This window comes from Leptidea sinapis, chromosome 25 (assembly GCF_905404315.1).
Source record: "Leptidea sinapis chromosome 25, ilLepSina1.1, whole genome shotgun sequence".
NCBI classification, from domain to species: Eukaryota; Metazoa; Arthropoda; class Insecta; order Lepidoptera; family Pieridae; genus Leptidea; species Leptidea sinapis.
In genome coordinates, this window is record NC_066289.1 from 728,447 (window position 1) to 741,959 (window position 13,513).

The 13,513-nt window shown below is 34.8% G+C and overlaps 2 protein-coding genes across 2 annotated transcripts in view; both read left to right on the forward strand.

Moving 5' to 3' along the window:
- LOC126972240 (transmembrane protein 127-like) overlaps window positions 1–13,513 on the forward strand; it is a 551,958-nt gene that overhangs the window by 385,656 nt on the left and 152,789 nt on the right. The window lies entirely within an intron of this gene.
- Window positions 10,083–12,063, forward strand: LOC126972235 (8-oxo-dGDP phosphatase NUDT18). Its single transcript, XM_050818881.1, has one exon. It carries the CDS (start codon window positions 10,316–10,318, stop codon window positions 11,315–11,317), a length of 1,002 nt encoding a protein of 333 aa, XP_050674838.1. The 5' UTR covers window positions 10,083–10,315; the 3' UTR covers window positions 11,318–12,063.

Consider the following 13,513-nt stretch of genomic DNA (forward strand, 5'->3'; position numbering starts at 1 on the left):
CATGTAGACAACTAATTTATAGGTGACAAACATTTTCATCAGTCAAGTTTCATACAAATATTGTCTACAACAAGTATTAAATCAAATCAAATCAAAATCAGTTTATTCACGTAGGTCACGGAAATGACACTTATGAATGTCAAAAAAAATATAAAAAATATATTATGCTTTTGTATTTTGAAAACTTTGTATACAATTTGTAATTTGCATGAAACTTGTCAAATACGTGTAAAGCCTTGGTGTAAACGAGGGGTAAGAACGATGGACCATTATGGAGTTTGGGTTACAGTGGCTTTGGCAGGTAAACGGTACTAAATGTGTGTAAAATACCGATCTAAATACATCAAATAATAAAGTGGGATTATTCATATAGAATTTTTTCGTTAGAGTAAAAATATTATTATAGCGCTGCGCAATGCAGTGCCCCGGCAAGGTGATGCGGTCCGGCTCTAATTGTTATCATAGATTTTACAAATGATTTAAGTTTTCTTTAGTGTTAATTCCGCCAATATTTGTTTTTAAAACAATTCGACACGTGTTTCGCCTCTACACGAGGCATCCTCAGGACGTGTTGTCTCACCAAAATCTGGCACGAGACTGAATCAAATGAGCCGGAAGCCGCTTTTTTATACCGTCGTCCCATGAAATGACGCGTTGTGATTGGTCGGCTGTTGTAACGTATTACCCCCGGAAGAGACACGTAACAAAGGTGATGGAACTAAATTTGTTTGTTCATTCAACAATGTAAACATGTTATTTTTGTGTTTTATTATTTCTAATTGCTCTAACACATTTAAGCGAAATCCTTTTTCACATGTATGTAAAATATTAAAATTATTATTGTTTCCGAGTGAGTGAATTGTATTAATTAAATGTTTCGCGAAGTGTGATTTTTCGGGATGATTATTCCTAAATGCGGCAATATGTTCCTTTAATCTAATTTCGAAATTTCGACCTGTTTGACCTATATATAGCCCGTTACAAGTGTCACAACTTAGTTTATAAACGCCGGATTTTTCGGAATTATTTAGTCGATCTTTGCCATTACATATTCGACTGACATTGTGATTCGTTCGGAAGGACACATTAATATTGTTTTTCCTAAATATTTTAGCTATTTTATTCGATATTGGACCAATATATGTCAAACTACCCACATATTTGGTATTTGATTGTGGTGGGACGGGATAAAGTTCTGAATTAATTAAATGTTTTTGTTTATTTTTAATTAATTTGTTCACTAATTGTTTTGTATAGCCGTTGGAAACCGCGATTTGGTATATTGTATTAAGTTCTTTCGCGAAGCTGTAACAGGACAGTGGGACTGACATTAATCTGTGAACATAGCAGCGGAAGGCCGCTAGTTTATGTTGTACGAGGTGGCAAGATGACGCGGGAATAGCAATATCTGTATATGACGGTTTTCTATAGATTTGGAATTCTAATTTATTATTTACTCTTGTTAATGTTAAATCCAAAAAATTTAGAGATTGGTTTGATTCGAATTCCAATTTAAACGTTATTTTTGGGTGGATCTTATTAATTTTATTAATGAATAGATCGATTTGACGTTCGGTGCCTGTCCAGCAAATTATTATGTCGTCAACGTATCGGTAATAAAACAGGATATGTGGGTGTCTCACCACGTAATTACACTCAAAATTATCCATAAATATTTCAGCCATAATTGGACTTAATGGTGATCCCATTGCTAATCCTTCCTTTTGGCGATAGAATTGATTTTTGAATTTAAAATAATTTTGTTTCATACATAACCTAGTAAGATTGATGATGTCATCCTTTTCACCGGGATGTAGCCTCTGTTTTTCAAAGAGGTCATCAAGGATAATTAAACTTTGTTCATATGGAACATTGGTAAATAAACTATCTACATCGAGAGACAATAATTTGGCATTTGGTGGAAGGTTGGTATTTTTTACTTTATTTATCAAATCTAGACTATTTTTCAAACTATACTGAGGATTGAGTAATGATTTGTTTTTTATTATTAGATTAAGTTTTTTGGCAAGGTCGTACGTCGGGGCACCGATACAAGACTGGACGGACAGAATTATTTTCTTTGTGAATTTTAGGTAAACCGTATAAGATGGGAGGTCGCGGGTTCATGGGAACTACGTATTTTAATTTATTTGGAGTAAAATTTTTAGCGCGGTTTCCAACGGCTATTCAAAACAGTTAGTGAACAAATTAATTAAAAATAAACAAAAACATTTAATTAATTCCGAACTTTATCCCGTCCCATCACAATCAAATACCAAATATGTGGGTAGTTTGACATATATTGGTCCAATATCGGATAAAATAGCTAAAATATTTAGGAAAAACAATATTAATGTGTCCTTCCGAACGAATCACAATGTCAGTTGAATATGTAATGGCAAAGATCGCTTAAATAATTCTGAAAAATCCGGCGTTTATAAACTAAGTTGTGACACTTGTAACGGGCTATATATAGGTCAAACAGGTCGAAATTTCGAAATTAGATTAAAGGAACATATTGCCGCATTTAGGAATAATCATCCCGAAAAATCACACTTCGCGAAACATTTAATTGATACAGGTCACTCATTCGGAAACAATAATAATTTTAATATTTTACATACATGTGAAAAAGGATTTCGCTTAAATGTGTTAGAGCAATTAGAAATAATAAAACACAAAAATAACATGTTTACAATGTTGAATGAACAAACAAATTTAGTCCCATCACCTTTGTTACGTGTCTCTTCCGGGGGTAATACGTCACAACAGCCGACCAATCACAGCGCGTCATTTCATGGGACGAGGGTATAAAAAAGCGGCTTCCAGCTCATTTGATTCAGTCTCGTGCCAGATTTTGGCGAGACAACACGTCCTGAGGATGCCTCGTGTAGAGGCGAAACACGTGTCGAATTGTTTTAAAAACAAATATTGGCGGAATTAACACTAAAGAAAACTTAAATCATTTGTATAATTATGGATTTCCGCAAAGTAACGCCTAATTCAATAAATTTTCTATCATTTTGCTATGTAGGTACTATTGTACTACCAAAATATTTCCTCTAAGAGCGCTATCGCACTACATCCGATCCGTAGCCTTGAAAACGTCGTAGAACTATTACTATGGTACTTTATGCACTAGATCCAGCTTCTCTCAACCGATTTCTTTCCGTCAACCGTTAGAAATAGTTTACGACTACACCGGACCGTATTTTCACGGATACGGATCGGATGTGGTGCGATAGCACTCTAACGAGTAACTGTTTACTGTAGTCTGTATTTTTTTTTTCTTCTTTTGGCAATAGCGTTTACTTTTTGCCAATAACGTAAATTAAAAGATTGGGAAACTAAGTTAAAAAAGGATACGGAACACGGGAAAGGATCGGATAAGTAGAAAGAGGATTGAAACGGATATTAAAAATTTCATAAATATACATATATACTTGCTACTTACACAACATTACAAATATTTAAACTTTGATATGATTCTGAAGAATGAAAGATGACAATATTTTATAAAATTTACATTGATACATAATTAGACAGGATATACAGGTAGGAAAAGGAACATTAAGAGATATTAGATCATTCAGGAATGAGGAGCGGTCGTATAGAGAACATGAAAAGAAAATGTGATCTAGATCACATTTATCGGATTCACATTCACACATGTCAGTAGATACAATGCCTAATCTGTTAAGATGAACAGGAGTGCAAACATGACCCAAACGCATTCTTATGATAGAAGAACATACTAACTTATTGCATTTGGCACGGAAAAACCATGGTTTAAATGAAATAAGTGGCTGAAGGTTAAAATATTTCCTGCCTTTTGATTGACCAGTTTCAGTCCAAAGTCTATTCCAACAATCCTGAAGGTGAACTATAGGAACAGCACCTAGATCCTGGCAAAAAACTTTATAAGGGAAAATGTCGCCATCGACCACGGCTTCATTAGCTAGTTGGTCTGCTTTTATATTACCAGAAATGTCGCTATGGCTGGGGATCCATACAAACAACACAGAAAGACCAAAGTGATTGCATTTATTTAATAGATTTCTTAATTCTATGACAACAGAAGAAATGTTTTTTGATTTAAATGGGAACCTATTGAGAGACTGTAAGGCACTTTTTGAATCAGAGAAAATTATTGTTTTTGGAAGTTTAAATAGAATAATATATTCAATAGCCTTAAAAATACCATAACATTAAACACCGATGTTTCCGGAGGTAGTTTAATTTTCTGTGATATTTTAAATTGAGCGTGATAGACACCTACACCAACGGGATCCGAGGAGGAATGTTTAGACGCGTCTGTGTAAATATGATGGTAATCAACCCAAACAGTATTTTTAAGAAGATTAAACGAAAAATTTGTACTAATATCGTGCTTATTTAAATCTGAGTTAAAATTAATTTCTGGAAGCAAAATTAATGCTTCAAAGCTAGTACTGAAAAGAGGATAATTAATGGATCGATGAATAGGAGCTTTTATGTTGATAAATTTCTTAAAACTATTGATTAGACAAGGTGGTTTTTTATTTGACCAATATACAGATGAATCTATATGATGAGAAAGTTTCTGAAGTTTGTTATAAAGAGAGTGATTAAGAAAATGAAAAGATCGAAATATAAATTTGTCTGCTAAATATTGACGACGTAGATGTAGTGGAGGATCACCACATTCTACTTGAAGAGCATTGATAGGACTTGACCGCATAGCACCAGAAACTACTCGTAAAGCTTTGGCCTGTATGAGATCTAGTTTTTTAATTGTCTTAACACTACCAGGCTCCAGCAAGAATGTACCATAATCTAATATATTTCTTATAAGAGCATTATATAACAATTTCATGCAAAAAGGGTGCGCACCCCACCAAACACCTGACAGACATCTTAAAATATTAAGAGTACGCTCACATTTAGCATTTAGGTAATCACAATGTGGGATACCAGTTAGTTTCGAATCTAAGACAATTCCCAAAAACTTAACATTATCTTTAACTGGAATCTGATAACCCTCATAAAATATAGAAATAGGAGGAGGAGTTCTTGATCTCGTGAATAAAACTATTGTACTTTTTTCAGGTGATAGATCAAGGCCATTAAAGTCCAACCAAGTTTTTAAATTTATCAGTGGTTGTGTTATAGAAGAACTAGCTTTTTCAATAGAAATATGACGACAGTAAATTAATAGATCATCAGCATACTGAAGAACATTTACACTATTAAGTGATGATTTTAAATCGTGTGTATAAATATTATACAATATTGGGCTAAGTACTGATCCCTGGGGGAGGCCCTTTGAAACAAGTCGAGTAATTGACTTCCTGTCATCTAGTTTCAGGATTATGTATCTTTCGGAAAGCATGTTTATGATAAAATTTGTTAATAGCAGAGGTATATTAAGTTGTAAAAGCTTACTCTTTAAAATACTTATTACGACATTATCATAGGCACAATTTATATCTAAGAACGCAGCTATTACTGATTTATTATTTGAAAATGATAATTGAAAATCAGAAATGAATATACTTAACCTTTCCGCATCAGCCGTGCCCGCGGGCACTGGTAATTCAAAAAACAATGAGAGCGGCTGTGCCGCGGGGCACTCTTTTACCTCATCCAGTTTTCACCCTTATTAGGTGTACAAGATGGTTTATTTGCCTACGCAGTTATGAACGAGTGAATTCCCAAACACATTTCGATCCGTTACGATTCAAGGCCACCAATATTCGACGTCATAGCTTTACGGACAAAGCACTTATGTGTCCACTTGTTCCCGGCCGGCGCAGCGAGCGGTCGTTATCAAGACTTTACACGAAGATCGTTCTTTGTGGAGATTTAAGCTTAATTTTATAATTAACATATACTATTCATTACAAAAACATAAAAGGAAATAAATAAAACAAGTAATTAACAATAATAACAATATTTATTTTAAAATATACCTATTTTTACACTTTTTTTCGAATGAAAAGTCTTTGTGAAATAAAAAAGAAAGACAATATGAATAATTTATACATGGTCTTATAGCTTGTTTCAATAGCTTTCAGTGACAGTCACTCAAATCACCCTAGTTATAAGCATTTTATAACTACACGTAAAATAATACACACGGGGAAAATGCCGCGAAAATGCCGGAAGCTTGCCGATCTATAGTGTACAGCGAGATCCGGAGCGCGCTGATGCGGAAAGGTTAAGCTATCAATAGTACTTTTCCCACGTCTGAAACCGAATTGGGATTCACATAATAGACCGTCATGCTCAACAAACCATTCTAAACGATTTTTTATAAGATGTTCTGTAATTTTCATCAAAACAGAAGAAAGTGCGATTGGGCGATAGGCAGAATGGTCTGAAGAACACCTATTAGGTTTCAGTACGGGAATTATTTCTTGACGTTTCCACGTGGAGGGGATGTTACCAGATGTCACTATGGAATTCATAAGAGATAAATAATAAAATAAAGCATCATCATCTAAATGAGAGATAAAGGAATACGGAATACCGTCCAGTCCAGGAGCAGAATCCTTAACATGAGACAATACACCTTTTAGTTCAGTGAGAGAAAATATACTGTTTAAACCAAAACAATTGTCATTATTTATATTTATTACAGGGTAACCAATTATTAAGTCTTCAGGAACGAAAGGTGGAGCCAATTTATCTAAAAAGCTATTAACTAAATGAAAAGGGATTGATTTTGGGGATGAATCTTTGTATGCAGATCTAAACCTTCTTATATTTTGCCATACAAGAGATGGTTTGACATCAGGTGATATTGAATAGCAGAAATTTTTCCAGCCATCAAATTTCTTTTTCTTTAGAAATTTTGAAGTTTCTGACATACTCTTTGTAAGTATTTCAAAATTCTCATCAGTGGAACATTGACAGTATGTAATTTCAGCATATTTTCTTCTCTTTACTGCCACAGTACATTCGTTATCCCACCAAGGAGGAGAAGGAATAAAACCCAAAGAGCTATTTTTACTTGGAAATATCTCATTGGCAACCTCAATAAAGATTCTTGCTAAAGAATCTGCACACTGAGATTCTGTACCTGGATTAATTTTTGGAAGTGTAATAATTTTGTTTTTTATTAGATCTTTATATAAATCCCAATCAACATCATTAAGCTTATATTTTAAACGAGGAGAATAAGTTTTATGTAATACTTTATTGTTATTATTGCAGGTTGGAAATGATAATAATAGTGGGAAGTGATCACTACCAAAAGTAGATCGTAATGGATCCCAGGAAAAAGAAGAAGCAAGATTAGGTGTAGTGACTGTTAAATCTGGAGCACTTGGGCCCTCGTCAGGATGAGAACGTCGTGTAGGACGACCATCATTTAATATACACAAATTCACTGAATCAAATATATCTATTAATGTGTTACCATAACTATTAGAAGATAAGTAACCCCAGGATTCATGGCGACAGTTAAAATCACCAAGGATCATAAAAGGCTTCGGAAGAATGGAAATAATATCTTTAATTTCCTTTAAGATTGCAGAAGAAGGATGAGGTATATAAATAGATACATAACAGATATTTTCAACTAAAGCAGCAATAATAGAAAAATCATTACTGTGAGAAGGAATAGAGAAGAGAGAAAAGGAAAGAGGGTGTTTCACAAGCATGGCTACTCCGCCATGCCCATCCACACGATCTTCTCTGAGACATGAATAACCACGAATCTTAAATAAATATCCTGGTTTCAACCATGTCTCTTGAAGAGCACAGATATAAGGTTTTTATTTATTTAATAAATAAATTAGATCACTTTTTTTAGGAGTGATGCTTTGACAATTCCATTGAAGAACTTTGTCCATTATTTGGTTTATAAATTTGAGTAATTGCAGAAACTAATAAGGCAGCGTTGGACGGTGAAAATTCATTCGATTGACTAAGAGATTTTATAAGAGAAATAATTAAATCAATTACTGAGGATTCCAAAGGATTTTCATTTTCTTTGTTAATTAATGCACATCCATTAGAGGGTTGGGGAATATTAAAATCCCTTAAAATTTCTTGGTGAGCAGATTTGTCATATCCTTTGCTAAGTGTAGGTGGAGGCTTTGGTTTAACAAAAACAGTTTTTTTATATGAAGTATTGTTTATAGCTTTAGGTGTTGAATGTTGATGCTGGGTTGGAAAAGTAGTAGGAGTGATGTTAGGTGATGAGAGTAATGTATCTGCATATGAAATTCGAGAGACAGATGGATGTATCTTTGAAGCTTCTGAATAGGAAATACAGTTTTTAGCCATTGATTCCTTTATAGCTCTTTGTCTTTCATATTCTAAACATTTTTTATCAGTTGCAATATGGGAACCTTTACATAAACAACAAGATATAAAATCATCTTGAACAGAGCAGTTATCACCACTATGTCCTTGACCACATCTAAAACATCTTGGTTTAGATCTGCATTGAGATTTCCCATGACCAAACCGACAACAATTGTAGCATTGAATAGTAGGATATATATACAAGTCTACAGTAAGAGAAGTGTAGCACATATATATTCGTTTAGGCAAAAACTGTCCATCAAAAGTAAATACCACAGACTCAGTACATTTAAGATGGTTTTGTCCATCAATCATCATCTTTCGTTTTATTCTCCTAATTTTTATGATTGGACCACAGCCAATAGGAACAGAAACATTATCTTTTATTTCCTCTTCAGACCACTCAGCTGGTACTCCTCTGACTATTCCTATTCTACTCACAGAAAATGATGGAATAAAAGCCATATATTTTTCATTTTCTAAATTTTTGTTTTCAACAAAGTCATTTGCATCTTGGTACTTAGAAAAAGAAATAGATAACCTATTCCGGCCTATCCTTTTTAAACTTCCATTCACAATATTTTTAATAGAATTTCTTTTGAGAAAACGACCAAATGTAACTGGATGTAAAGTAACATTATCATCGGGAGATGAATACTGTTTCTGAATGTATACAATAAAAGGAGCAGCATCTAATGAGTTATATAACAGCCTTGCAACAGGGGGCTGTGGCTGTTGTGGAGTGTCTGTGTTATTTTTTGTATTGTCTCTACTACTATAGAAGAATTATTGCAGGAATCGACTTTGGAAAGAATTTGTTTGTCAGTAATGTCTACACATTTGCAATCACTTTCCTTAATATCTTTCTTATCACCACGGTGTTTTCGTCGTCTTATATTACAGTGTCTGCATATTCTGGGTCGAGCTGACACTCTTTTACGGCCACTAGATGTCTGAAACACAGAACCATCTGTATCCATAGTGCTACCTTCGTCATTATTAGAGATTGTCACTACATGACCTATATCAGGGGCTGTCCCCCCAGGATCATCCGGGGGGTCCATCATATTATAGAAAAGTGAAGAAAAGAAGACTTACCAATAGGATGAAATTTATACAAATTAACACTTTAATAAAAACTAACTACTAAAATATATACAAACTACAACTTATCTGATCAAAACATCTAAATATTTACATGAAATTTAAAAATAAAATGAAAAATTATTAAAATTACGTGCGACCGATCTTAAGTTTCCGCCCTTTTTTACCATTACCTAGTCTGTATTGAGTATTCGACATTCGTATTGTACCAAAGAGTATAATAATGTATAGGGAAAAGAGAGCCCTCTCTACGCATTAAGAGCTGTCTATTTGAAAGCTGGCGCCATCTGGAGATTGGCCCCGAAAATAACTATATATAAGCTCGAAATTATAAAATTCATTTTTAATGTTCTGACGCAATTAAATAACTAACTCTACTTTTTAATGTAGGTATTGCAATTTTTTACCATGTTGAAATTGCGCGTAGAGTTATCTAATTTTGTCAAAACATAGAACATAAAGGATAGATTTAGTAGTGTAAATATGCAAAATGGAACACGAGAGCTACATACATGTGCAATCGCTAGGCGTAGCTGCCATTTTATGACCAGTGGGCAGCAACACAAATAAAGAAAAGTTGAAACGTTTCAAAGCGAGTGACAGCTGCCAAAGCTTTCATTTTCGGGCCAACTAACAGATGGCACTACAGTCTTCTGAAGACGTCACTGTCCCACCCCTGGTATTGTACCTACTCTCTGTCTTAGTGCTGAAACCTGAATTTATTTTACTTTGCACATTCCATTTTTTTGTTTACGTAAAATCGAATTTTAGGCGCGGATTTAAGCATACCAAAATTTATTGCAGAGAACTATGTGATAATGAAATTACAATATATCTTATAAATTCCCTAAACATTCACCTTACTTATTGCCGTTAGAAAGTGCTGCTATTTACCTACCATATTCTAGATATTATCATGGCTAGCAAAATCGAGTTGAATCTAAATAGACTGCTAGACGGATTGGGCATCGATGGAGATGAAAATGATTTCTGTGATTTTACAATAGCTGATCAAAATTCTGTTGCGGAATCTCAAGGAATAACACCTACCACGCCATCAAATTATAAACCAGTTCTTGGTAGTAATGTAACTTACGTCGTAGCCTGCGTGATATTGAATGATAATGATGAAATTTTAATGATGCAAGAAGCGAAGGAGAGCTGTGCTGGGAAATGGTATTTGCCCGCAGGTCGAATGGAGCCTAGGGAGACCATTGTTCAAGCAGCTGCTCGGGAAGTGCTTGAGGAGACTGGCTTAAACTGCCGACCGGAAACATTATTAGTCGTCGAAACAGCTGGTGGAACATGGTACAGGTTTGTTTTAACTGGCAGAATCCTTGGGGGAGAACTTAAAACACCAGCAAAGGCTGATAAAGAGTCCTTACAAGCAAAATGGATCTCAAATCTGGATGAAATCTCATTACGAGCTAATGATGTATTACATTTAATTGAAAAGGCTAAATCATACAAAAACAGCCACCCGGGTGTAAATTGGCATAAAGATATTTTACCTGCTAACGTGCCACATTCAAAGGATATGTTAAGGTTAGTTGTTCTAATAAAAAAGAGAAGTACAAATCGAATGCATGTATTATTAAGTGAAAAAACTGCCATACACTTTCCTACGTGTGAAATACATCCGGCAAAAAGTGTTCATTCAACACTAAGGAGATTTATGGTTGAAATGTTTGGAGCAGATGTTGCCCAGCACAGACCTTTGGGACTTCTTAATGTGGAAGCAGATCCATCTGCAGATGGCTGCTGTTTAACATTGTTAGTAGTGTTCAGACCACCTCTTGAAGAGGTCCCATTAATTGGTAAATGTGTATGGCATGAATTGCCTCAAAGCATTGAAAAGAATCTAATTCCTTATGTGTCACAAAAAAATTCAACCATTGAATTACATGTTGTCCGCTAAGACAAATGAAATAATACACTTAATTACTCTTGTCATAATTATAGATGATATAATACTCATTTTTCATGATTTATTGAATCTCTGTTAACATATTATATGATATATTTATGTAAATTGTCAAAGTTCTTTGAAAAAGAATTCTTGTTGTGTTTGTATTACTTACATTAATTTAATTGTATTATCAATTAGAATGTAATGGTGTTGGAATGTAGGACAATATACATAATGTAAATGATTATTTACTTACCTTACTAACTTATTACTTGGAAGTAACTTGACATTCCACTCGTGAATATTTGTACAAATGATCTAGATTATATATTTTTTTTACTATAATATTGTTTTGAGTGTAATACTTTTTGTTACATTGAAAGTTGACATATTATGAGCTGCCATGTATATTGTTCATTTTATTTAATTGATCGAGAGTTTGATAAGTATATTGAGTAAGTATATGATCATTTGTATTATTAATGATTTTATGCTATTTTGTTAATAATAATAAAAATAATACACTATGTAGACAGAATATGCATAATTTTTCTGGTTTAGCACATGCTTCTCCTGATAAAATCATCTGGTTTTATGATTACAAAAAAATAATTGCCATTATTCCCACCAGTATTTACTTTGATCAATATACTTATTAAATATTACTTGTATTTGGTAAACGGTGCTAGCTGTTATATATTGTACTAACTGTAGTTATAAATGTTAACATACTAAATATATATATTTTATAAAAATCTGTTATTTAATTTATATTACTTAGTTTCTTATATGAGTAAAGATCATGTGTTGGTACATAGTAATGAGACTTATTTGGGACAATTTACAATCATTAAAAATATCATTGAGTATTTACCACAATCTCTCTTCTTTAGCCTGGATTTGCAATTCAACATCCATCCTGGATGAAAGTAGCAGGATGCCGCACATTAAAAGACATTGTTATGATATTTTATCTTTATTATATCACCATATCACACAAGCTTACATTACAAACTAAAAACCCTATATGTGGCACCACTCCTGTGGTTCCTCTAGTGTTCACTTAACATCTGCTGACTGGTACACTTGTTTTTCCGCATTAAACAGTGCTTCAACGACCCGCCAGAACACAGGTACGAATACCAATTATCATTCCATAGAATTATCGTGCGGGTGCCGCATTCACTGAATAACTCCGAATGGTGCCAGGGACTTGTGACTCGAGTGTTGGTTTATGGAGCCCCTTTACGATTTACTGATGATCAGCACTCGCGATGCTCCTCCTTCCAGCTGCCGCAGCTGCTCATGTGTTCATAGTGATGATCATTCTGAACTGTCGGGGACCCAGTGATCTGTGAACGGCTGGATCACTTGGCGTTGCGTAGAGACGTCGCTTCATTGTGTGTCTTTTACCGCATTTATCACGGGGAGTGTTCCGAAGAGCTGTTTCACTGATTGCTCCCGCGAATTCCACCTTCGCACAAAACGCCACAAATTAGGATATCATTACCACCATCAGGATGTCGGCGGTCCTCCATTGCGCGGTTTTTAAGGAGCTTTCTTGCACGTACTACAAAGCTGTAGAATGAGCTTCCTTGTGCGGTGTATCCAGGACGATACGACATAAGTACCTACGTTAAAAAAAAGCGCGTAACATTCGCGCACCTTCCGCTTTCACTGCTAAAAAGTCTCCGTTTGTCGTATCGGCTAATATCAGTATACTCGGCGTCGATATATCGTGCGATGTTCAGTTTCTTGTTCACTTGGAAGAGAAGGCCAAATTGGCCTTTATAAAGTTGTAGTCAGTAGAGCGCGACAGTCCTTCACTTTAAGCCACCGCCTGCAGTATGTATGTTATGTAGGGCGCACATTAAGATTCGTATGTAGCACTGTTCTCACCTCTGGGCGGGTGCTCCTAGAATAAGCTTCTTCCATTTGACAGCATACAACGAAGACTGGCTCGAATCATCGACGATCAAGGCAACTCCTATCGGCTTGATTGCGTAGAAATGTGGGATCACTCTGCATCTTCTACCGCATTTATTACGGGGAATGCTTAGAAACATTGTTCGGGTTGATATCAGCAGCCGAATTCCAACACCGGACATAGCGTAAAAATGCGAAAAACCACCCGCGTCATGTTGACGCCCTGTCAACATGACGCATGCATTTCACAACGCATTTTGTAAGGAACTTTAGTTCCAG

Coding starts and splice junctions, on each gene's coding strand:
- LOC126972235 (XM_050818881.1), top strand. CDS start 10,316: ATGGCTAGCAAAATCGAGTTGAATCTAAATAGACTGCTAGACGGATTG.